Consider the following 25,831-nt stretch of genomic DNA (forward strand, 5'->3'; position numbering starts at 1 on the left):
GGAATCGTTAACCTTTTTCATTTAAACCTCGTCTTCTTCTTGCTTTATCCCTTGGTGGACCCCACCCTACTTCTTCTAATGTTCACACTTGATCCAATTTTATAATGATAAAAACCACTGCCTAGTAAAATCACTGTCGTCCAATCACGAACAGACAAGGCTACAGGTTACAAGTTACAGCCCACGTGTTTGTTTGTTTGCAGGACTAGAATATTCGTAATTTATTATTTAGGGGATAAGTGGGTCCTTAAGTAGGATTAATTATATTATAATTATTTTTTATGATTCAGATTCGCAACAACAAATGTAGGTGCCCTAGGAAGTTTCGGGGGTGCAGTGAGAATTTTCGTTCAAAGGGTGGCGATGGTGAGAGAGTTGGCAGATACTTTCTTGTCTCGGCGATTTGGGAAATTTCCTAAGCTGGATTTTTGCGTTATGGGTTTGACAAAGGTGTGGTTACTTGGGTCTTGCATGCAAATTAAGTTACATACAAAGCTAAAATTAAGTTGCATACAAGCTACAAATTAAAATTAAAATAGTAACAAAGAGAAAAAATAAAATATACATGTCAAAATTTTCATTAAACATACAACTAGTTGAATATAAATTTGGGATGGAAAAAAAAATTAACTTCTATTTAAAATTAGAAGAAAAAAAACCCTTCAATAGTTCGTTTAAGAATAGAAAATGACACATAAATAGCTCTGGCGCTTAATTTCTATTTTCTCGAAAGTTTTATACGACTCGAACAATTGGAAAACAAAACGACCATTGCGGAAAGAAAATACAACAATGCATAGAAATTCTTTTTTCTTTTTTTAGTACAAGTGATAGTTTAAACTATAGGAGAGGAGAGTTTCATCTACACGCACACAACTAAGATGTTATGAAAGTTGACGCGTGAGACCTTTGATTTAAGTCAACGTTCTTTTTTCACTATGTTAAACCGCGTTTCTTAGGTTAAAAAAAAAAAAACTTATATACAACTATTATATACAATTTTCCTGGTGTGATACAATTTTGGAAATTCGATTTTAAGCAAGAAAGTTTTATTTAGGAAATGAACTTCCCAATTAATTGGAGAGTTGTTGAAGTATTTTAATCCCCTATTTATTTTGCGTATAAATAAAGGCGGGTCTTTTTCGATCCGTCCGTACCCCTACCCCTCAATCTCTCTCGTAATATTTTCTTTTCGTTCTCAATTATTGTCCAAATTACGAAACACCAAACAAAACCAAGGCCACGAAACCCACAACACAGCCCCACGGCACATCCTCAACCACAACCCTCTTCTTCTTCCCAAACCCCTTCTCATCATCTATATAACCAGCCCTCATCTCCTCACCACACCCTCACAACCACAAACCACACCCACTTATCCCCTCCCAAGAACTTCTTCTTCTTCAAGTTTTCATCTGGATTTTTCGATTGAACCCAACAACCAGGCCATCTTGTTGCAGAAAGAGGAAGGCGAGGAAGGCGAAGAAGGTGTTTGATAAGTTTTTCTCTTCGGGGGTAAAACCCAGGTTCGACGAGTTGTAGACATCACGGCTATACACGGAGTTCCTCGGCCGCTCATTCATGTCCGGGCTGTCCGACGAAAGGGTTGTGTAGTTGAAAGCAACCCTTCGCCGCACGGCGGGCGTGGTGCTTTGCCTTCCGAAGGCGGTAGCCCCTCCGACCTTCTCTTTCTTGCTGGTGGTGGTTCTGCTTCCTCTCTTTTTTCCTTCTGCGTTTATTAGCTCTAGTTTCTGTTTAGATATTTAGAGATTTCTTCCTCTTCTTCTTCTATAAAGCACGAGTAGATCGTATTGTTGTTGTTGTGGGGGTTTTAAGGTTGGTGGTGTTTGTTTTTTACTGAGAAACAAAGAACAAAACGAAAAAGGAAAAAAAAAGGAGAGAGAATAATGATGTTGAGGATAAAGAGGGTTCCTACTGTAGTGTCGAATTACCAGAAAGATGAGGCAGAAGAGGGTGCTCGCCGCTTTGGGGGTTGTGGCCGCAACTGTCTTAATCAATGTTGCATTCCAGGTATTTGTTGAAACACCCTCTATTTAGACTTAGAATTTGAATTTGTTTTGTATGTCTTTGCAAGGCTCCTTATATATATTGTCAAGAAAATGGGTCAAATTTTGATATTTTTTGGTTGGGTTTTTAATTGGTTTTTGGCATTATTCTTGTCTGGGATTTTGTTTATCTATTTGGGGTTGGAGTAGGAAGGAGCAAAGGTCCTGTTATATTATAGATTCTCACGGCTTTTTGGTATGGGCTTTAGTTGTGACTGGGTTTTGTACCAATTTGGGTTTTTGTAGGGGCAAAGCTTCCGTTGTATGCTTTCAAGAAGCTGAACAAGATTGATGGTGGCAAGGAGTTGCCCGGAAGTGAGAAAAGAGAGCCTCCCGTTGACTTTCTTGACTCACTGCTTCTTGGGGAGGTAAAATTATTGTTGGGAGATTAAGAAAGAATGTCCAGCTTTGTCTGTTCCCTCTTATATCTAACCATTGTTATGAATTAAAATTGTTTGCTACGTCTTATCAGTGGGAAGATCGCATGCAGAGAGGGCTGTTTCGTTATGACGTCACTGCCTGTGAAACCAAGGTATTCTGGGTTCCTCTACCATTTCCTCATATTTGTTGTTTGTAAATTGGGATTCAAGCTGCAGACAATTTGCATATGCTTATTTGAGATATGGATTGATATTCCGGTGTAGGTGATCCCGGGGCAGTTTGGTTTCATAGCCCAGCTGAATGAGGGTCGCCACTTGAAGAAGAGACCAACTGAGTTCCGAGTTGATAAGGTCCTCCAGCCCTTTGATGGCAACAAGTTTAACTTCACCAAAGTTGGGCAAGAGGAGGTCCTCTTCCAGTTTGAAGCAAGCGAAGATGGTGAAGTTCAGTTTATCCCTAGTGCGCCCGTTGAGCCTGAAAATTCGCCCAGTGTTGTTGCCATCAATGTACGCTTTTGTTCTTGTGCATTAGTTGTTCTTAACAGGTTATTTGAACAAAAAAGTTATATCATTTACCATCCACCATTCAACAGGTCAGTCCAATTGAATATGGACATGTGCTGTTGATTCCTCGTATTCTGGAGCGCTTGCCACAAAGGATTGACCATGAAAGCTTCTTGCTTGCACTTCACATGGCGGCAGAAGCAGGGAATCCCTACTTTCGATTGGGTTACAACAGCTTGGGTGCATTTGCTACCATCAATCACCTTCACTTCCAGGTTTCTAGCCGCATGCCTTTCTAGCGAGCTGGCCCTAAATATTAGATTCAGCTTCTGATATGGTTCACTGCTATTTGTAGTTATCATTCAACAATTAATACCTGTTTGATGATTTTTCTTTTTTGTATAGGCTTACTACTTGGCTGTAACCTTTCCCATTGAGAAGGCTCCTACCAAGAAAATCACTGTTTCAGGTGCTGGGGTGAAGGTCTCTGAGCTTCTGAACTATCCCGTCAGAGGTCTTGTCTTCGAGGGTGGAAATACTCTGCAAGATTTGTCAAACACTGTCTCTGATGCATGCATATGCCTTCAAGAGAACAACATACCGTACAATGTCCTTATCTCCGATTGTGGAAAGAGGATCTTTCTCCTGCCACAGGTATATATGGTTACGAAAACTCTAATGTTTTGTTAGCCATTTTTTCTCCTTGTTTTCATTACATATGTTGTCTCACTCAACCTCATACACATGGTCTTATCAAACGCAGTGTTATGCTGAGAAACAAGCTCTTGGGGAAGTGAGAGCAGAGCTCCTGGATACTCAGGTGAATCCAGCTGTGTGGGAAATTAGTGGGCATATGGTGTTAAAGAGGAAAAAGGACTATGAAGAGGCGTCTGATGAAAATGCCTGGAAACTCCTTGCAGAGGTCTCCCTTTCAGAAGAGAGGTTCCAAGAAGTGAATGCTCTTATTTTTGAGGCCATTGCTTGTGGTGATAATGGGAATGCAAATTTACTCGAGGATCTGGAAGTTGAGCCTCGTTCTCATGAAGAAGTCGGCAACATTAACACAAGCTCCCATGCTGCTATTGTGACTGGGACACAACAATGCCTTGTTCTGCAGTAATGAGCAGATTCATGGTGTTTTCCATGTGAATCTAGTATTGCAGTTTGCCATTTGGGTTTATGTCTGTACCTTATTGGATGCTATTCGATGCCTAAATAAGCAAAACTGGTTTTGCATTGTCAGCGTTATTGTTGCAGTTTCGTGTATGCTGCAGAACAACTTTGATCTATTTGTGTAGGGTGCTTTATGGGTGATGTAAAATACTATGTAGTGATTATTGTTGTGGATGAATAAATGTTATGTTTTGTAAAATACCTTGTTGCTTGTATTTTATATTTTTTGTTTTTCCCTTTCGTCATCCTCCTCTCTAGTACTATTATATAAGGCCAGCATTTCTTTGGGGTGATACAACTGTTATATACATGAGATGACCATAGCACTTGCAAATCCCATATCATTTTTCATTACACTGTTCCTCTGATTCGTTAAAGATAACTATATTTGAGAGGTGTAAATGAGCGGAGCCAAGCTGCGTTACCAAGTGCTCAAGTTTGCTCATAGCCCCAAAAATAGGGTATTCAAGCTAGCCCATCGGACTTTGGGCTATTTTTACAAGCCTAATGTCGGATTTGGGCTATTTTTACAAGCCTAATCTCGGATATTGGCTATTTTACAAGCCTAATCTCCGGGTCATCTCGTTTTAGAACGAGCTCAAGCTTAAGTTTGTCTCTCAACTTTGTCTTAAAATAAAACTATTTGAACAATAATAAAATAAATGGTCATTCCTTCGTTTCGGGGTTTTTAAAGGTAATGTTTTAATGAGGCCACACTTGTTGCATCACTGAAGTTCAGTTTTTATTTTTTGTATTCTGACGTTGTTGTTTCAATGAAGTTATTTTTCTCTGATAAAAAATAAAAAGGTAAAAATAAAAGGTCAAATTAGAAGACAGAAATTGTTATTTTCCCTTTTTATTTTTATTTCTATAGGACGAGAACTAGTCAAAGACCAGAAAACGACCATACACGAACAGGCCTCAGACCAGATATTCTGGTAACATGAACAGATGGTTTAATTGAGGCCCAAACTTAAGTGCAGGCCCATATTTGTAAGGCGGGTCGGCGAAAATTTGCGCTATGAAGCTGCAAAATCCAAGTTCTGATGCGTGAGACTTTGAGAAGAAGGGTGGCTAGAATCAGACAAGAAGATCCATTTGGAATCTCTCATTGTTTCATCGGCTTTGCTTCAATCGCTTGTAAGTGTCTCTCCTCCGCTCTATCAGCTCTTAGCTTTCTCATTGTTTTTATGTTTACGTTTATGCTCCGACCCTATATATATATATATATATGTATTCAAAGGGAACCCAAGTAATAAAATTTGGGGCTTGAAGTGAAAGTGAATACCAGGTGTTCGATGAAATGCTTACATGAAGTGACGGGTATTACTCTGACAAATGTTTTGTGTTTTCAAGTTTTAGTTGTTAAGGAGAGTGGTTCCTCTACAATTGCATTTGATTTTTGGATACTATTTGGCTGTGAATTTGTAAAAGGTGATCTTTGGATAACTGAGAAGCGATGCTTTCAAATTGCAGATTATCCGAGGAGATGAAGAAAGGGTTGCACCCCCAGATGCAATGGATATCTTATGTGACCCAGAGTGGCAGATTGATGCACGTTATGATGACCAAAATCCACCATGTTGGTAAAGTCTACCACTTGAAGGCGAAACGGCAAATGACTGAGAACCTCGGGCAGGTTGCCAAGTTCAGGCAACGTTACGAGAAGACTGCTGCCCCGAAAGAGGAACCTTGATTGTCATTTTGGTGTGGATTTCAGATTTCAAAGGGTTTGAAATCTTAGGTACCTTTGTTTTAGAATAAATATGAACTTGTTTTGTGAACTTTTAAGCACTTGTTGCTGCTCTAGGTTTTGTTTAACTTTGAGAAAGAAGTTTCTGTTCTGATCATGGTTTTTATGTTAACCACAGTTGATATTTTTCTTGGGAGTATTATTGATCTGGGTCTGGAGTTAGATTTCTTGCCACTCTTTGCTACTTTGCTTCTACAATTCTACAAAACTCATTCTTGTGATGCCACTTAGAAGTGGTCGAAGCCAACATTAACTAAAGAGAACTAAGAAGCCTACCCAGTATCTCACAAATGCTTCGATTGAGATTCTTTAGTTTTAATCTCTGCACCTTTGAAATTTGGATGTAGAATTCCATTTGCTTTTTGTAGAATTCTTGATGTTTGGAGGAATTTTTCCTTACAAAATAAGTAGCATTTACACTATTATCTACTAAACACGCTACTCAGTGTAGTTTACATGGCAATTAACGGTGTATTAATGTAAATCAAGAGAACTTGTGTGGGTCTGTCTTACACATACATGGCATTCTTTGCGTGGGGGGTCGTACCACGCCAGTATGATTCCGTGGTATGACCGTCCTTCAGAAAAATTTCTCAAAAATTTAATTACAGCCGAAGTGAGACCCAAAATATAACATCTAGACCCGCCAGGATTGCTTCATCTCTGAAAAAAAATCTTCAGATTCTCCTCCTATTGTCCACCCGCGGTTTCTTGGATGCATGCCCATCTTGCAGGTGCTCACTACTTGATTGAATCTGGTAGACGATAAAAAATGTATTACATCTAACAGACCCTGGAAGCTCTATGAAAAAAATACGTGCTATTGAGAGGTTATCACCTTATTGAGCTTCTCCCTCACCATCTGGACGGTCTGATTCATTGATTGGGAAGCAAAATACTCCTTGAAGATTCAATTAAAATGTTAGTGTAGGCAATTAACAAGCAACTTCACAAAAATTAATGTGGACCAATCGACCATACAGCATCCAAAACCCCCCTTAATCTAGAAATGAAAAACCATTTAATAAACACATGCTTTGGACTTAAATTAGCCTTCATTTTGACCAGACCACCCCAGGTCCCCAAATGCAAAATGCCAATAGAAAATACAGGCTACCTTATTATATATTATAATATGAAAAAAAGCTACTAGTCACAATTGTGCCAGAAGACAATCCCATTACAAAAATAGCATAAGAGGTATTAACATTTGAAAACAATAACAAACCTTGTCAGAGGAAATCCTTGAAAGAGTAGGATTGTTAACGTGCGAAGTAAGTTGTGATTCTCCGGAGTCCCTAAACAGAAAGGAAATGGAATCCAGCATACCAAGTTTCAAATGTTTAAATAAAAAAAAGAAATTTAGAGAATACTAGGAGTTAGTGAATTTAAAGAGCGAAGTACCTCCGACTAGAGTTTACAAGTTGGGGAATGGAGTTAGGATGAGAAGGAATTGCACCAAAAGAAGAGGCAGTCAACGCAGGTGATTTATTAGCTGTAGACCCCTTAGATCTTCCAGCTGATATCATAAATAAGTAAATAAATCATATTTCTGAGAGATTTAGTAAGTTTAAACCAATGGGTCACATCACTATACAAATGAACTTACGGTTCAATCGCCCTAGAACTTCCCTTGTCCTGCCTTCCAGCTTGTCCTTTGTTTCGGCAAGGCTCTCAAATTCAGGAGCATATGAAACCTTAAGTTGATTCCCTAGGAAAACATACTCATCCAATTTCCTCTTTGCAAACCTAAAATGACAATACCAATATGGTCTGGTACTTAGCTCTATGCTTTATTATTTATTAACCAGTTAAGCATATGATATAATCACCTGGCATTGCTGACCAGACGAAACTTTATCCAATAAACATCAGTGAATGGCTCACAATCTTCTTCATCCATTGGTTTACACCTGAATATGGTAAACAACCATAGTTACAATGATTTTAGGATAACAGTTTGCAGTTGGATTATTGAAAAATAAAATCTAGAACAACAAAGGAAAGTAAAGTACTCTTCTACTTCTCCGTAGGACGCAAACAATTTTAACAGCTCAGCACTGCATCCCAAAGCTGGAACATTCCTCACAATCAAATACCTGCCACAAAATAAATATAAATAAAGCATAACATGTTGAAAACAAAACAGAAATAAGCACCGATAAAGAGACCTTGATTCGTCGCAGACTGTGTAAATGCGAATTGCAGTAGGTTCATCTTTGTATCGAGGCATTGTGTTCCAACAAAACCCGAAGAGAGTAACTACCAAATACTCGTGTCTATGAATTGAAGGAACAGAGGCTGCGATTAAGGTGCCTCTGTGTATTATTGTTGATTCTGCTCCTCAAACATTTTTCTGGTCCTCAAACAAAACAAAACAAAACAAAAATTATTGTATTACTTTCACAAACATAAAGACACACATACACACAACTCAGCCAAACAAGCTACTGCCAATATGCCAAACAGACAAGTATACTTGTAAACTTGGAGATGGCTATCCCACTTAAGTTATAATTCAACCTTTGAAACCTAAGATTTTCAATTAGGTAGTCAAGAAACCATTTGCTTTGGTCTCTCTGAAATCAAAGACTGGTTTTTCTTGCACAGAGCAACAACTCTCCCAGTATAGATGCCTAGTTAAGCAATTCAGAAATGGCCCATTTAATATTCTTTAGGAAGTGATAAGAGAGCAGTTGCTGCAGCTCATGTGGATAGAAAACTAAGCATATAAAATTTCACCCAGTGCCTGCAGTGATATGGTTTGTAACAGATGATATACCATTTATTCGTCCCATGATTCCAACTTGATCAAATATGTTGAGGTAAAATCCTAACGTTTCTGTAATTTTTCATGAAACCCTAATGCCAATTAAAGCTTAGAACAACTGTTCTCACCTATAAAAATACAGCAAGAATTTAAGAAAAAAAAACTCCAATACTTCCAGGTCACAAACTCATTGTTCTGCTGGAAAATGCAAGTTTCCTTTTCACACACTGGTTTAACTTCAAAAAATCACTAAAATGCATTTCAAAATGTTTTTGAGTAAAAGCAGTTCCAATTTCCAAAACAATATTGAAGACTCCAATTCACCATAGTTAGAAAATGACCATGAGGGGTAGATTGACTCAATACTCAAAAGAAACCCCCAGTCATCAAACATTCCAACATAAATTTCATTTTTGATTTTGCTAACCATAACTTTCAAAGCAAAACACAACATGACTACAGTACCATAACCAAAAAAATTGTAAGGAGAGAATTAATCAAGAGATAATTTGTAAAACCAGAAAACAAGTTTCCGGGCATGAAATTTTCATACCTCAAATTGAAGGCGGTGTCTTTTGATTGGAAAAGCAAAGGTGGTGTCCAGTTATCCAAAACTTGATTCTTGATAAACTGTGCTTGTTTGTTTGATCTTAAAAATCAGAACGAGGCATATTCAGGTGTCATGTCAAGTTTAACACACATGTACATGCATACAAAAATACCCCACATTCAGATTTCATGTGTAGCTCACTCCTCTCTTCAGACTTTCTGATATCCTTAGTTTCTAACTCTAAGAGGAATTTTCACAAACATCTAATTGGCAAGCTCCAACTACTTTTAAAACGCAGGATGTCTATTTAACAGAATAATTCATGATTTTTATCTGGCAATGGAGAAACTCACATGCAAAACTTATAAAACCAAATTAACGTAAATTTAACAAACCATGCGCTTGTAATTATCAATCCGAATTCACTTGAAACCAAATTAAATTCCTTTGTTTCTTCATATGGACTGGAAATTAGAAGAGAAACTCGCCTATTTAGCTCTCTGTGTTGAATTTGCATAATTGCGTAAGGACCAGGCTTAGTTCCCCTTAAGCATTAAGCTTCGTACCCTTCGTTTCGGTTTGCATGTAAAGAACGACAGCGTTTCGTTGCAGAAGTTTTCGGTTTGGTGATGAAGAACAGAGAGCGAGAGATGAAGGCTACGTCAATTTTAAAGTTTTGACCCAATGAAATGACAAAAATGCCCCTCGTTAGTGAAGCATCGACAAAACCCCAGATCCTCGCGCGCTGCTGCGATCGTTTCTTCAGTTAGGGTTTCTCTAAACCTCAAGCTCAATTGACCAAAAAAAAAAAAAAATCCTCAAGCGCAGCTCAGGTCAGCTCACTCTCTGCAAATCCATGGATTCCGACGGTGGAGAAGCTTCTAGGATTCTTCTCCAACTCGAAACCTTGAAGTCCAGTAAGAGCGAAATAGAGCGCCAAATCTCAGCCCTCGAAGCTCAGCTCCAAGAGATTAACCTGCAGCATCCAAACGCTACCGTTCCAAATGGCTCTTGTCCTCCTGTAATCCCGTCCGTTGATTCGGGTTACGGTCACGATTTGTCGCCTCAGATGATTTACCGCTACAGTCGCCACCTCTTGCTCCCTGCCTTCGGAGTCCAAGGTATAATTATATAGAAGTCTGTGTTTGTATGTGTATTATGTATGCATTTATATGTATAATGTACGTATGCTTGTATAGTACAAAGTTTAAGAATTGTTGACAATAGCTCACTTCTAGTAGTAATTACTGAATGATTGCTTTTTTGTTTTTAGTAATTAAAAAAAAAGAACTTATTTTCTTGTGCAGTAAATAAAATTGGAGGCATTGGAATGCAAGAATTATTATTGAGCTTTGTAATTCATATAACATATATGTGAAATATAATTGGTTTTGTTTCTTCTGTAATTGCTGAGGTTTTATGTCATTTATAATTGAAATTTAATGTTTTTGTTGGATTAGGGCAATCAAAGTTGTTAAAGTCGTCGGTTTTGGTGGTCGGAGCCGGAGGGTTGGGCTCGCCTGCTCTGCTATATCTTGCAGCTTGTGGTGTTGGTAATGTTTCCACCTAATTGGGATTTTGATAATGCCTATTATAAGAATATGGTATTTATAATAATTTGATACCATGGAACTGAGATTTGGGAAACTCAATATTTGTATGGGATTGCATCTTTAGGCCGCTTGGGGATTGTTGATCATGATGTGGTTGAGCTCAATAATATGCACAGGCAGGTACAAGTTAGAAAATGTGCTCCTACTATTATTCTCATATTGTTTGACTTTACTGTTGCTATCTACACAATTCATGGTTTTCATAGCAATGCTGATTGGTAAGACTAAGTTAAAATTACTATTATAATGCACAGATCACAGTGTGTTTTGTTGTGGTGTGCTTGTGTGTGTGAAAGTATGTGGATATATGTTAACTTTGGATTAACTAACTTTTTCTATTGCCTATTGAATTTTAGATTATCCACACTGAAGATTTTATTGGTCAGCCAAAAGTTAGATCTGCTGCTACTGCTTGTCGTTCGTATGTTTCTCCTTTCGTATTATTTCTCTGTGTTTAAAAATAGGAATTTATTGGAGTTGTATTGCATATGATATACTGACCTTTGATATCTGTGAGAATTTTCTGTTTTAGTGTATTTATTTTGGTTCTTTCTAATATGTGGATTTGTCTCCCAGGATTAACTCCACTATTCAGGTTGTGGAATACCAAGAACCTTTACGTACATCCAATGCCTTGGAAATCTTGAGCAAGTATCCTTGAAATTTTGCAATTATTTAATTATATTTCCCTTTATCATAATCTGGAGATATAGTTTCAAATTTTTTTTTTGGGGTCCAAAATTGTTGAAACATTGTGTCATCCTTGACTGTTGACATCTCTAAGATATGATATAATAGTAGATGCAACAGACAATGCTCCTAGCCGTTACATGATTAGCGATTGCTGTGTGGTGTTAGGGAAGGTAAATTGGCTCATCGTGATGATCTTACAAATGCTCTATGTGTTATCTTTTTCTTTACCTATTTGGTTTGGGTAAATGAATTAATCCATTTTCTACTTTAGATGACATCCATTGCACGTGGGAAGGATGCATGTTTAAGATCCCCGAAGTGGAAGAACTCACATTTATGTTCCCCTTGCTCCCACAAAAGTTTAATGAGGGGAAAAAAGACAGGAAAGGAAAAATAGAATTGACTGAGTTGCAGCTGTAATAGCTCTCAGTCATTATGACTATAATGACAAATCCACATTACATTCAAGTGAAATAATAATAAGTGTCTTGTATTGTGTTTGAGTTTGTGACTTCAATATGTGGTTCTCAGGGTTGCCTTGGGCATTTAAAATGTTACCATATCATAGTTTTGATATATGTAGTATATATGTTTGTATAAATTTATAGGCTGTTCTTGTATTGCTAAACATGAAAGAAAACGTTTCTTGAGTTCGTGACTTCAATATATGTTGCTCAAGGGTGCCTTGGGTATTTATGATTGTTACCATATCATAGCTTTGTATAAATGTATTTGCATATATAAGCATTGTTTTTTTTTAATGAATACTGTTATTGTGTTGTTATTACTTGAAACAAAATATTTTCCTTCCATTTTACTGATTTTCTCCACTTAAGTACTAATTGGTCCTATGTGCATTCTCGCAGCCTCTTGTATCTGGTGCTGCTGTGGGATTGGAAGGGCAGGTACATTGTGTAGAAACTTTTTGGGTCCTTAGATCTTGAATCATATGATTTTCCATATATGACGTGGTAGAAATTGTCCTTTTCAGCATTTTATCATGTTAAAGATTCCAAGTATTTACTCCAAATATATTTGTGTAGCTCACAGTTTTCAATTACAATGGCGGCCCATGCTATCGTTGCCTATTTCCAACTCCACCGCCTGCAACAGCATGTCAAAGATGTTCTGACAGTGGCGTCCTAGGTGTAGGTAAGTCAATGCTTGTTTTCATTCAAAGGTTATGGAATATAACTGCTGCAAAACTACCTATTAATATTCCGAGTCTGCTGCAGCCCAAAATGAAAAATTTTACAGAGACATAATAGCTTGATGACTTGCATAGTAGTTTAAGAGGAAAATTATGTAATTAGAAGTTTCACCATTTATTTCTAGTTTGATTTTAGAATATGTCCCTTAGTTTTAATTCCTTGCGTGGGAAACCACTCCATGTTTCTTACTTCTACTTAATTATTTTCAGTTCCCGGTGTTATCGGCTGTCTCCAAGCCCTAGAAGCTATTAAGATTTCAAGTGAAATTGGTGAAGCACTCTCAGAAAGGATGCTTTTATTTGATGCATTGTCAGGACGGATACGAATTGTATGCTTCATCTTGATACCATTGAAATCCAGTAGCTGACATTACTTCCAGCTGTGATTCTTAGACTGAAGTTTGCTTTGATATTATGAATTCTTAGAATAAGAATTATTGAAACCAGAGCGGCTTTGCACAGACATATGAAGTTCACTTTCTTCCTCCTCTAAGTGGCCTCAGTATGTTCTTTATTTAGGCTTTTGGTCCAGTGGCCCACCTACACAACCAGGGATCCTCCCCTTGCCCTAAACACCGCTCCATTCTTTAGAGATTCGATTGCTTATTCCCTTACAAGTTGAATCTCCCTCAAAATAAGGACATCATCCCACTACCCTGGACCTCTTATTTCTTTCAGAACTGAGGATGAATAATTAATGTTAGAGCAACATTTCACGTTTATTAGATTCAGCATTGTTATGTGGGTGTGCATTTTAAAAAATTTGTTCTTTCATTGCAGGTTAAGATTCGGGGAAGGTCATTGCAATGCGTAGCTTGTGGTGAAAATGCACCATTCTCTAAGCAGCAGTTTCAGGAATTTGATTATGAGAAGTTCACTCAGTCTCCACTGACTCCAGTATATATCTTCTGTCTCATAATTTTTGCTTTAATAGATTTCATAGTATCTGATTGTTACATGTATAATAGGACACTTTTTTTTTTTTTCAACAAGTAAATAGGATGAGTATTTGCTTTCCTGGTAACAATCTGGCTTTCCAATCAATGCAGTTACCTTTGAAGTTAAAGCTACTTCAGGCAGCCTCCAGAATAAATAGTAAAGAGTACAAGGAGAAACTTGTTAGCGGGGAAGCACATGTGTTGATTGATGTTCGTCCGGAACATCACTTCAAAATTGTTTCTCTGCCCAATTCCTTAAATATCCCACTCCCGAGTTTGGAGTCTCGGTTGCCTGAAATCTCTTCAGCCCTAAAGGAAAAAGAAGAGCATCAAGGTACTGACTCTGGTTCGGGTGGGCGATTATATGTAATATGCAGAAGGGGTAATGATTCTCAGAGGGCTGTTCAGTTTCTCCACAAGATGGGTTTCACGTCGGCCAGAGACATCATTGGGGGACTGGAAGGTTGGGCCCATGATGTGGATCCAAACGTCCCTACATATTAGCATAGTTAGTTTTGGCACTGGTGTGAACTGTATACCTTTCTGTCTGAGTGTGAACTGTATACCTTTCTGTCTGAGTGAACTGTATACGTCGTAAGTTACAATCTATTTATTACGAGTATTAGGATTGCATTTTCATGTATGCATACACAAAAGAGGTAATTCTATTGAAGATGTTATTCCTTTTAAGAAAGACCGTTTTATCATCCATTGACGGTTTGTGCTGCTCTCGTTCTCTACAAACATGCATGCTTTACATTCTGGTACTCAATAATTCCATTGCCTTTGATGGAATCTGTTTAAATTTTTGTGTTTACAATCATGACCTAACGGAAGCTTAAAATGAACTTTCGAAAAGTTAATCAAAAGAAACCAAACTTCGTTGGTAAGCCGCTTGTCTTCGAACTCTTGTTCAAAATAACCAAGGAAGAAAAGTAAGGGGCAAAACTTGAAGATATTTTTCCTATTCAGTTGAATCAAAACTTGAAGACTAAAAAGCTAATGGCATCCCTCACCATCCTACAAGCAGGAGTTTCAAGAGAGCCATCCTAATATAGAGGCCATTCTTTGCTTGTCTGAAATAGGCAGCTCTCGGGTCCCCATCAACTTCAACTGTAATCTGCATTACATTCAGAGAGAGAAACCAAACAATTGAATCAATAAACATGAGATCTGTTAAGGGGGGGCAAAATCATTTCATAATCACATGCTTACCTCGTCAAGTCTAGGCAGAGGATGCATGACCACAGCATGCTTCTGCATCACCTCTAACACATGACTATCCACAATGTACTTGCCTCGAGCTTCTTCATAGAGGTCAATTCTCTCTCCAAATCGTTCACGTTGAATGCGAGTTTGATAGACAACATCACACTTCGAAGCAACTTCCATTAAGTCAGCACTTTCTTCCCATTCAATTTTCCTTGACGTCAAATAATCTTTTATATCATCCTGGAAAAGGAAATATATGAAAGATGAGACTCCAATCTCCTAGATCCCTCGACACACTTCCACAATTACCATAATTACATGAAATCAGCAAAACCGAAAAATGTGCTCGAAGCATTTTCCCAACTAGTTCTATAAAGAACACAAGGAAAAGAGGCAAAATAATGTATAACCTTGTTTGAAATTTACCTTCATTTTCACCACATCAGGAGAGACAAAGTAAATCTTCACATCCTTATACCTGGCGAGCAAGTATGCAAGTGAGCGCACTGTCCTTCCATTAGCAAGATCTCCAACAAGTGCAACTCTAATGCCATCCAATTTTCCTATCTCTCTTTCAATGGTATAGACATCTAAAAGAGCCTGTGGACGCAAGCAAAGCTTTAATTCAATAGGTTAAAGAATTTATTACAACCAAATAAAAATACTGAAAATAACAAGACCCATGCGAGCAGCATGCCTTAGATATGAGATGTGATGTGATGCGATGAGATCATAATGCTACTAACCACATCTGTAATTGACATGGTAATCACTACTACTTACCATATCCTAGAATGGGGATTCCTTTCGTATCAACACATTTTCTTATACCAAAATTGTCCCTCTTATACACTGCAAATCTTTATTTTATTAGGATAGTCCACCTTCTAACACAATTTCGATAAATTAAACTACCTATTCCCCTATAGATTATCCCAAGTGGTGAGGGTGGGTGGGGATGTTCCATCCCTTCCATTGTAACCAAAAAAGGAAAATGAAAACAATGCTGCAAGTTCTCTTGTATGAGATAATGCTCATGTAACAAACATCTAGAACTACACAATTATAAATGAAGGGTTGTAATTTTTGGTTCTTTGTTTTTATTTTTGCAAAAAACTTGATCTCTCTTTTCAATTCTCATCTAGTTCATGGCTTTAAAAAGGGATTTCTACATGACATGCAACATTAAAGTTCACTCTTCCTCAGTTAATTTGTGATGCATTAAAATTTCTCCATACCTGAGTTGGATGTTGTCCAGGACCATCTCCTGCATTGATTACAGGAATGCCAGCAGTTGCTGCCGCCCTTTTGGCTGCACCACTCTCAAAGTGCCGCATCACAATAATATCAGAGTAACCCTCAACAGTTCTTATAGTATCTGGAAATCAAGCGCCCATATTATATTACAACCAAATTGTAGCAGAACCATCTCTAGAAACCTGATAGATAAATAAATAAATGAAAGAGCCTACCTTCAAGTGTTTCTCCTTTAGCTGCTGACGAGAACTCCCTTGCATTTTCAGTTGTTAAGACTTCCCCGCCTAACCGTCTCATTGCAGATTCAAAGGAAAGCCTAGTTCTTGTGGAGGGTTCATAGAAGAGAGTAGCCATAAGATAACCCTTAAGAATTTGGCTTCCTGGTGAATTCTTTTCAATCTTCTCCATATCTCGTGCAACCTTAAATATAGCACTGAGAAGATCTCTATCAAATTGTTGAGCTTCAATCACATCAGTAAGTTGAAATTTCTTCCCCACTGAAAAGGAAGGTAAATTTTCAATCTTCAATGCCCGGCATAAAAACCCATTCTTTTGTGAGAATTTCTCATTTTGTCCAAATTCTGATGATCTCTCATTGGGAAACAACCGTGAATGTGTGAGGTACTTTGAGTTGGAGTGACCGGATTGTTTACGGATAAAGTTTGAATATTTGCAATTGAACTCTTTGTAGCACAAATTTGTATTTTGAAACGACATGAACCCTTGGAATGAAGTTGAAAATAGTGATGATGAAGCTGCCATCTCAGCAATTTCAAGCCTCTGTATATATCAAGATGAACAAGATAAAAACTGGAAAATTAATTGCATAAAACCTGCCGTTCCGCAGGGCTGAGTCGGCACCCAGCTTCAGAAAGTTTTCCGAAACAGCTCTTACCAAATCTGAGGCAGCTCCAGCACCGCGAGACCAAAGGACCCAGCTCCAGCACCGCGAGACCAAAATACCCAGCCCCCCTATCGACTAAACCCAGATCCAAAAAAGACACCTGGAAGAAGGGGAAACACCGGGCTCAATATCAAACTCTTGCCTTGCCCGAAGCTCAGCTCTAAACTATGCCAAAACTCCAAATCTTGCTGAATACCCAATTCCCAGCTCCAAATAATACCCACCGAAGGTCTAGCTGAACACAAGACCCGGCTTACCCTTGCTTCCTAGCCCTCTTGCCGAACCCAGCTGCGGTTCCTAGCTAAAAGATACAATAGGCAGAAACGGGGGGCTTTTAGAGCATTGGCAGCAAAGGGCCCAAGGGGAGGGTTGGGGGAACCCAAAATGTCGTTTCCAGTAACAAGAAGCTGCCAGGGCAAACAGTGGGGCCCACAAACCTGGGCAAGTCCGAGGGGGAGGCTGGCCCGAGCTCCAGCCTGCGGGCTGTGATGATGTCAACGCTGCTGTTTAAATTTTTTAAACCGTGCAATACACGGGCGGTTTAAAAATTTGACGCTGATGCCAACGGCATGATTCCACGTGTCGCATCTTTGGGCCATCCGATCGCTTTTAAACTTATCCAACGGTAGCCATTTTTCGCGAATAAAAAATCGAAAAAGTAACCCCAACGGCTCTATGCCACGTGGAAGCTCCTGAGCTCTCCGATTAGTTTTCCAAAGAATCCAGCAGACAATTTTGCCCAAAAAAAAAGAAAAAAATTGGAAAAAGTTTAAAAGAATACGAAAAAAATACTGAATTTTTTTCTATAAATACCAACCAATACTCTTCACTTTTAACACCAACTCTTCATACATTTTCTTCTCATTCTACTATTTTTCACTTTCTAGTCAAATTTTTTTCACTTTCAAGTTGTTTTTTTCTCTCTTTCAAGTTGTTTTTTTCTCTATCATATTATGGGTTCTTCTAGTGAAACCGGAGGAGGGGCATGGAGCATGACGGAAGATATTAGCTTGTGTGAGGCTTGACTCCAAGTTAGTCATTGTCCCGTAACGGGCAATGAGATCAAATTCTGTCATATGTGGAAAAAAATTCATCAGGAATTTTGTGAAAGGGTAATTGGTTCGACCCGTACGGATCAAGTATTATCTAGTAGGTGGAAAATTCTTAATAAAGAGTTGGGAAAGTGGAGAGATGCCTTGACAAAAGCGATGAACAACCATAGAAGCGGGCAAAACCTTAGCAGTGAGGTAAATTATTTGTAATTTTTTTATTTATTAATTTCTATGTCATTTTAAATTTTATTTAAATGTTTCTTGCAATTTATATATTATGTTAATATTTCTTGTATTTCCAATATTAATATGAATGTTTCTTGCTCGCCTTTCTCGCTCTTGCCTCTCCAAAACCTCTTCCATGTCGTCTGACATTGAGAATAGAGAATGAAATCTAAAATCTGAAAAATGAAATCTAAAATATGAGAAATGAAGATGTAGAGAAGATATGGTGTGGGAGATATGAGCTGAGCCTCTGCATTTATAGAAAAATTTAGGCAGATAGAGATGACACGTGGCGCAATTTTAAAGGGTGAAAATCTTATTTGAAATTTGAAATTCACATGAAATTTGAAATTTGAAATTTATCTGGAATTTGAATTTTGAAATGTATCTGAAATTTGACATTTTGAATTTATCTGAAATTTGAATTTTGAAATGTATCTGAAATTTGAAATTTATCTGAAATTTGAAACCGAAAATCTGATCCGATATGAATAGTATTGACACATAGGAACCCAAAAATCTTATCCGAAAATATTATCCAAATTAATTGTTTAAGTAAACAAAGTTGTGAAAAAACAAAAAATGAATAGTATTTGCCATGGTAAGCCTTGCATTGCTGGAAACACAATTTTTTTTTTCTAGCAGCACTATTCACGTGAATAGCCTAGCTCCATGGCGACTAATGGAAGTGCTCTTATAGTGAGTAGAAAGTTATAAGGGGTGTTTTTGAGGGGTATCTAAGAGCCGTTGGATAAAATCCAACGGTGAATTTTCAATTTTGTCTTTTTGGTAAAACTGGGTTGAAATTACCCATACCAAAAGAGGCAATCCGAAAGTGCAGAACACGCTCTTTCATCGTTAACCCTCCTTCCTTGCCAGCCACCTACTCTGCAATATGTTCTTCTCTCTCTCTCTCTCTCTCTCTCTCTCTCTCTCTCTCTCTCTCTCTCTCTCTCTCTCTCTCGCCATCTCTGGTTTGTGGTTATCAAAGAACCAAAATCCGTTCAGTAAATATCTTGCAACCAACACAGACACAATGGAGGGTTTTGAGTCTTCTTTTATTATTGACACTTTATCACCTCAAAAATTCATTTTCTGACGCCCAAGTTCTCTTAATTCCTCTCCTCTCTCGCACTCTCCCTTGCCTCAGCTTCAGCTCGCCAGCCATCTCGCTACTGTCCAATCCCGTTCTCCACCCATCCATCGTCATAACCCAGCTCTCCTCAAATTCGGAACCCTAGTTTGACCCTAACCAAGCCGCCACAACTCACGACCTCCTTCGTCGACCTCAACCGTGAAGCCACAGTCGCGACCTCCATCGTCGTTCTCCACAGTGGTGAGTTCTGATATTGGTTTTGTACTCTCTGTCTGTTATAAATTCGTTGATCCCCCTTTCTTTATTATTGCAACAGCAGGGGCATTCATGGCACCGCTCCAGCCTCCTCTCCTTTGCTCTCTAACTGTAAGTTCTCTTCTTCTACGTCTTCAAATTTCAGTACTCCTCCTGACCTGAACCACCTATTTCTCTGGTTCTCTTCATCTTCATGTCATTCAATTTCAATTTTTTTTTTCCTTTCTAAATTCTACTTTAGGGGTTTAGGAATTAGGGATTCAGTTGGGCATTTAGAACTTAGGGATTAATTTTCGAAATTCTAATTTAGGGATTCATTCAATACCTAATTTATGAGCTGTGGCTTTATGAATTATGAAGTAGACTATTTGTTTTTAATTGATCATTGATAATGGTATTATTGTAGTTTTTAATTGATCTTTGCATATTTCATATTTTAGCCTTACAATTTTAGTGGCTAGGCAGCTTGCAATTTTGTGTAAACAGGTTATTAAATTCTTTTAGTATTAATGGAAGTTGTGTTACTAAATTACCAGTACCTACGCTCTTGGTTGACATGGTTGTTATGAATTGTAAGATTAGCTTACTATTCGATGGACCCACTTGTTGATATTAGGAAATGGAGTTATTAATTGAAATGAATGGGAATCTGCTTATTTCTTATGCTATTAGATTTTGTGTGAGTGTGATGCTAATCAGCCATTGAAATACACATATTTTGGTGTTAATATTTGAAGTATTGGAACATGGGAAAGTTGAAAACAGGCATCTTCATGAGATGCTTGAGCAAGATTTGAAGTATTGCAAGAGCATTAAGTAGACCTCCCTTGATATGGCTTGCTGTAAAATGTAACATATGGATCTGAATTCCTTGTTCTAAAAGTGCCCCTGTAGATTATTTGTTTCAAGTCATGATTCTCTTACACCTATATAGAAACATAGGATTGGTTTGTTTTTATTTTATCTGGAATTGTTTGTTTTTTAGAAAATGGAGGATATTAGACTACTTCAGAAAATTGTGGTTGTTCTGTTTACTATTGCCTTCTTTAGGAAGCTTATATAAAGTACATGTGGAGCTTCTTAAGTCAGACAATTCCATATTGCCCCATTTTTTGCCAAACCATCTGCTGATTTTTTAATGGTTCTTGTTGTTCCTAATCATGTTCCCGTAATATCACTTTTTGCAGGGCCTTCATTGTGTTTGGAAGGTTGGTTCCAGCTAATGATGTTCTAGCTACACTGTATTCTCTACCAGATAAAGTGGTAGATACTGTCGGTATTACTTCATTGCCATCTGAAGATTCTATATTTGAAAGGAGGAGGAAATTGGACTTCCTTCATATGCAGGAAGAACTGATGAAGGTTGGAATATTTTTTCTTTTATCTTGATAGCTTTATAGATATCTATTGGTGCTTTAGGAAGCTGCAGAACTAAACTTGCTAATCTGTATTTCATCAGGAGGAAAATATGTGTGTATTTTGTTAAGCCAGTTTTGATGCATTTGTTTTGGACTTGGCTGAAATTCGGAATCCAAAAAATAAAAATAAAAAAAGGATGAGCAATCAAATAATAATGTTGAAAACAAAACTCCTGAAATCAATATTATGACTATCATTCAGAGATTCTAAATTATTATATTGCAGAAGGAGGAAGAGAGAGAAAGAAGAGCAAGCCAAGATGAAGGAAATTAAAGCCAGTGAAGAGGATTTGGCATTGAAAGAGATGATTATTCCAACAGCAAAAGAAGCATGAGAACAAGCGAGGGCAAGGACACTAGAAAAGGAAGAGAAGATTTGTGAAATAAGTTGTGCATTGGCTGTTTTGGCTTCTGCATCTGTAAGGACTGGATTTAATAACTCTCAATGATTATGATTGTTGATTTTTCATTTTTCATTTTTCATTTTCCAAATTTTCAAGCACTATCATCTACACTATGACTTAACAGTTTTTAATTTTTTCTGTTATTGACTCATTATTTCAGTCAGTTAGTAGGGAGCGTGAAGCGTTCCTGAGACTTGTCAATTTGGAGGTAATTTAAAACCCTTAATTACTCCTAGTTTATATTAGGTATCTATTAAGATGGAAGCATTTATCGTTGGTACCCTTACCATAGGTATGCATGGCATGCTAGTCTTCTCACGCTCAATATATGCAGACGCATTGGAGGTTTAACTGCTTACAGCTTATCAGGAGGACCGTACATCACAAATATTGTCTGCAGTTCTGATTTCCATGTTTCTGCTTATACTGTGGATGTATTGGAATAATTTGGATGTTGATGTCCACTATGCTTTGGCCCCTTTTAGTTTAAAGGATGTGTAGATTGACGACTTTTTAACTTTTAATGTGATTTACTTATGAGCTGTCTTCTACACATTATGTGCATGCATGCAACTCTGTCTTCAGCGTCATGTTCAAGTCAGAAGAATACTTATGTATGTTCTTGTTTTAGTCCAAATGCATTGTCTTTGGGAATATTTTGCTTAAGTTGATTCTTTTGATCTTTCCATATTGAACTTTACAATGGCATGGTGGAGAAAGAGGGTACATATGGTGAAAAGGATGCCTTGAAGGCATATAAAGTTGCTCAGGATGAAAGTGACAGTACTTCTCTTGAGGCTGAAGGTGACGAGGTTTCATCAGCGCTTATAGACAAGGTTATATATTAAATTCTGAATTATCTACTTTTAACGTACTTACCCCTCGTTCACTTGATGGATTATCGTATCTTCTGTGTATCAGGTGGATGCAATGCTTCAAAACCTTGAGACGAAAATTGATTATATATGCGCATATTGGTGATCTCTGGCAATTACTTGACTGGTGAACTCGTCTTGTTTCGTCTTTGGTTTTCTTTTCCTATGAGTTCTGTTAGAAATCATACTTCCTACTGAATGGAAGCAATCCTTCTTTTCTTGTCTTTCAATCTGTAGTCGGTTTGAGTTGTTATTAAACTCATTTTGAGGGATACCAGTAATGTTAAAACTTTGATGGATGGTACCGCATTGGAATTTTGTCCATGTAATTAAAGGTATGAGGTTTACAATATGTGTGCATGGATTTTGATGGGAAAGTAACTCCTGATGAGGTTGCAGTTGCTGTGAACTACTTGAATTATACTTTAGGCAAGGAGGGCATCCAAGAACTCATAGGCAACCTTTCCAAAGATAAAGGTGAGTAAATTTTGTTTACACCGTATATGTATAGGAATCTAAATCTAATATGATGATGATGATTTTTCCTTGAAGTTAATTTGATTAATTGATTCATGAAGATGATGATGATGATGAATGTTGTTATCTTTGTGTGTGACAGATGGGAAAATTCGTGTGGAAGATATTGTGAAATTGGGCAGCCGGACAGAAGATGCAAACCAAGCTGAAGATGAGGGATTAGGGAATAATATAGATGAGTCACTGACTGACTTTATTCATGATATATATCTGAGACTCTGAAATGGTTGTGGAGTGGATTTGGTTAAATCCACTCTGTAGGTTTTGTTTTTCAATATACACGCAATGCAACAAACCAAAATTGTTTACCTACTTGCATGCAACACTAGTTAATGTTCTTCTTTTCTTAGGTCCAAATACCCATCTTCCTCATCCACACCATTAGCCACCGCAAGCACCACCAATGAGTTTGCAAATTCAATTTGTAATATTTGTTCTTGAAATGGGTGGATTGGCATTGGCTTTAAATTTTTGTTTGAAACAGAAGCATTTATTTATCTGAAACCCAACAAAAACTTTCCAAGATAGACTTTGAAAAAAAGTGAAATGACAATGAAAAAACTTATAAATTTCAGATTTATTGCATGTATATTGCTTGTTTATTGCAATAAACATGCTCAACAAGATAACTCTAATACAAGCTTTCTCCTATCGTGTATATTGCTCGTTTATTGCGAGTGTATTGCTCGTTTATTGTGTGTATATTGCATGTTTATTACATATATATTGCATGTATATTGCAAGTGTATTGCATGTTTATTGCATGTGTATTGCTTGTTTATTACATGTGTATTGTCTATTTATTGCTTGTTTATTTCGGTGTATTTTTTGGATTTTTAATTTATTTATTATGAATTTTAGAAGTGAAATACAAGAAAAATAATATTAAATTATAGAGAATCACACGTGGCAGACGCTAAAAGGAGAGCCGTCATTGTTTTTGACAGGTGGCGTCCTAGGATTCCGCCACATGCCATTTTGTTTACTTTTTCCCAATTTATCTTTAAAAATTATTTTAAAAAATTAATTGAAAATCAGAAAAATACACCAAAAATTGCTACAAACTCCTTACATTTTCTTTGACTATAAAGTCCTAAATTATTATTCTATTACTTTTTATCCTAAATTGTTATTATATTATTATTTACCTTAAAATATTATTATATTACTTTTACCTTGAATTATTATTATATTGTTATCAGTCCTAAATTATTATTATATTTTAGTATTTATCCTAAATTATTATTATATTACTTTGTACACTAAATTGTTATTATATTGTTATTAACCCTAAAATATTATTATTTTATCATTTACCCTAAATTATTATTCCATAATTTACCCTAAAAAGCACGTGTCTTTTTTGGCGTACTCTTCTAATATTTTATTATTTTTTAATGAATTTTTTAAGATAAATAATAAAAATATAAGAAAAATTACACGTGTCGCTGTGATCGAAGATGTGGAATCATGAACTAAAAAACACGAACTCAAAATGTGGAACCATGATTTTAGACCTTTATAATCGAAGATAATGTCACATGGAGTTTGTAACAATTTTCGGTGTATTTTTTTATTTTTAATTATTTATTTACGAATTTTTAAACAAAAACAACAAAAAGGATCAAAATAGACAATGGTGCAATCAATGGAGGATAGCCGTTAGACTCACTGACCGCGCCCATTCAGCTTCCGCCATGTGTCGCTCTACACCATTTAATAATAATTTTCTAGGATTTAACTTACAAAATTCATAATAAATGAAATAAAAATTCAAAAAATTCACCAAAAATTGGTATGAACTCCTTGTGACATTCTCAATGCCCTAAAGCTCCAAAAATATAATTTTGACTCATAAAAATTGAAATGATAATAAAAACTCAACTTTGTTTGAAAACAAACCAAAACACGAAATTATGTTCTATAACATTATGATCTTGTTCTTTGATTTAACGCTTAACATGAACTTAAATATGTAGAATCACGATTTTACACCTTTATAGTTGAAGATAATGTTATAAGGACTTTGTAGCAATTTTCGGTGTATTTTTTTGATATTTAATTAATTGTTTATGAATTTTTAAACATAATTTGAGAAAAGTATCAAAACTGACATGTGTCGCAATGACAGGAGGACAAGCATCAGACACACTGACTGCGCCCCATTCAGCTTTTGCCATGTGTCGCCCCATACGATTTAATATTATTTTTCTAGGATTTAACTTTTAAAATTGATAATAAATTAAATATAAATCCAAACAATACACCGAAAATTGGTACGAACTTCTTGTCACATTCTCTACTCCCTCAAACTCCAAATATATAATTTTGACTTATAAAATTTGAAAATGATAACAAAAATTCAACTTGTTTCAAAACAAACTAAAACACTAAATTATGTTATATAACATAACACTCGCATTCTTTGATTTTAACGCTTACCATGAACTCAAATATGTGGAATAATGATTTTAGACCTTTATTATCGAAGATAATGTTATCAGGAGTTTGTAGCAATTTTTGGTGTATTTTTCTGATATTTAATTAATTTTTTTTATATGAATTTTTAGTTGATAAAAGTATCAAAGTGACACGTGGCGCAATGATAGGAGGACAACCATCAGACACACCGACTGCTCCCCATTCAGCTTTGGCCACGTGTCGCCCCACACGATGTAATACTATTTTTCTAGGATTTAACTTATAAAATTGATAATAAATTAAATACAAATCCAAAAAATACACTGAAAATTGGTACGGACTTCTTGTCACATTCTCTACTCCCTCAAACTCCAAATATATAATTTTGACTTATAAAATTTGAAAATGATAACAAAAATTCAACTTGTTTCAAAACAAACTAAAACACTAAATTATGTTCTATTAACATAACACTTGTGTTCTTTGATTTTAACGCTTACCATGAACTCAAAGGGTACACTAACA

At 36.7% G+C, this 25,831-nt stretch overlaps 5 protein-coding genes and 1 long non-coding RNA gene across 9 annotated transcripts; 4 read left to right on the top strand and 2 right to left on the bottom strand.

Annotated features, from left to right (window-relative positions):
- The first annotated feature begins 1,356 nt into the window (after positions 1–1,356).
- LOC103326528 (GDP-L-galactose phosphorylase 1) lies at positions 1,357–4,322 on the top strand. Its single transcript, XM_008228760.2, has 7 exons — positions 1,357–2,031; positions 2,313–2,434; positions 2,539–2,598; positions 2,711–2,953; positions 3,040–3,225; positions 3,356–3,604; positions 3,714–4,322. The coding sequence occupies exons 1-7, from the start codon at positions 1,908–1,910 to the stop codon at positions 4,068–4,070; spliced, it is 1,341 nt and encodes a 446-aa protein (XP_008226982.2). The 5' UTR covers positions 1,357–1,907; the 3' UTR covers positions 4,071–4,322.
- Positions 4,323–5,120: 798 nt separating this feature from the next.
- Positions 5,121–6,038, top strand: LOC103326529 (Ribosomal protein L31). The gene is made up of 2 exons (XM_008228761.3): positions 5,121–5,263; positions 5,600–6,038. The coding sequence occupies exon 2, from the start codon at positions 5,613–5,615 to the stop codon at positions 5,817–5,819; it is 207 nt and encodes a 68-aa protein (XP_008226983.1). The 5' UTR covers positions 5,121–5,263; positions 5,600–5,612; the 3' UTR covers positions 5,820–6,038.
- A 289-nt stretch (positions 6,039–6,327) lies between these two features.
- Positions 6,328–9,909, bottom strand: LOC103326532 (RNA-binding (RRM/RBD/RNP motifs) family protein). Of its 3 annotated transcripts, none has more exons than XM_008228765.3 (10): positions 9,685–9,909; positions 9,200–9,295; positions 8,048–8,232; positions 7,892–7,975; positions 7,709–7,789; positions 7,486–7,625; positions 7,281–7,395; positions 7,105–7,174; positions 6,715–6,777; positions 6,328–6,631 (listed from the first exon to the last, which is right to left on the bottom strand). In XM_008228765.3, exons 3-10 carry the CDS (start codon positions 8,107–8,109, stop codon positions 6,554–6,556), a joined length of 693 nt encoding a protein of 230 aa, XP_008226987.2. In that variant the 5' UTR covers positions 8,110–8,232; positions 9,200–9,295; positions 9,685–9,909; the 3' UTR covers positions 6,328–6,553. The 3 variants fall into 3 exon arrangements, with proteins under 3 accessions (XP_008226987.2, XP_016648581.2, XP_008226988.2); XM_016793095.2 differs by having other exon boundaries at positions 8,048–8,238; XM_008228766.3 differs by lacking the exon at positions 9,200–9,295 and having other exon boundaries at positions 9,685–9,825.
- Positions 9,910–10,052: 143 nt separating this feature from the next.
- On the top strand, positions 10,053–14,344 carry CNX5 (co-factor for nitrate, reductase and xanthine dehydrogenase 5). The gene is made up of 11 exons (XM_008228764.2): positions 10,053–10,317; positions 10,657–10,749; positions 10,874–10,929; positions 11,166–11,230; positions 11,386–11,460; positions 11,594–11,672; positions 12,369–12,407; positions 12,546–12,654; positions 12,923–13,041; positions 13,493–13,609; positions 13,762–14,344. The coding sequence occupies exons 1-11, from the start codon at positions 10,053–10,055 to the stop codon at positions 14,152–14,154; spliced, it is 1,410 nt and encodes a 469-aa protein (XP_008226986.2). The 3' UTR covers positions 14,155–14,344.
- Positions 14,345–14,383: 39 nt separating this feature from the next.
- PYRB (PYRIMIDINE B) lies at positions 14,384–17,373 on the bottom strand. Of its 2 annotated transcripts, XM_089047784.1 has the most exons (6): positions 17,015–17,203; positions 16,335–16,899; positions 16,101–16,240; positions 15,289–15,462; positions 14,866–15,102; positions 14,384–14,770 (listed from the first exon to the last, which is right to left on the bottom strand). In XM_089047784.1, the coding sequence occupies exons 2-6, from the start codon at positions 16,879–16,881 to the stop codon at positions 14,663–14,665; spliced, it is 1,206 nt and encodes a 401-aa protein (XP_088903910.1). In that variant the 5' UTR covers positions 16,882–16,899; positions 17,015–17,203; the 3' UTR covers positions 14,384–14,662. The 2 variants fall into 2 exon arrangements, with proteins under 2 accessions (XP_088903910.1, XP_088903909.1); XM_089047783.1 differs by having other exon boundaries at positions 16,335–17,373.
- A 4,646-nt stretch (positions 17,374–22,019) lies between these two features.
- On the top strand, positions 22,020–23,193 carry LOC103326533 (uncharacterized). The gene is made up of 3 exons (XR_016125482.1): positions 22,020–22,309; positions 22,395–22,825; positions 22,968–23,193. It is a non-coding gene; the product is annotated as an uncharacterized LOC103326533 (long non-coding RNA).
- The last annotated feature ends 2,638 nt before the right edge of the window (positions 23,194–25,831 follow it).

The sequence above is a fragment of the Prunus mume genome, linkage group LG3 (genome assembly GCF_029339155.1).
Source record: "Prunus mume cultivar Tortuosa linkage group LG3, ASM2933915v1, whole genome shotgun sequence".
In the NCBI taxonomy this organism is placed as follows: Eukaryota; Viridiplantae; Streptophyta; class Magnoliopsida; order Rosales; family Rosaceae; genus Prunus; species Prunus mume.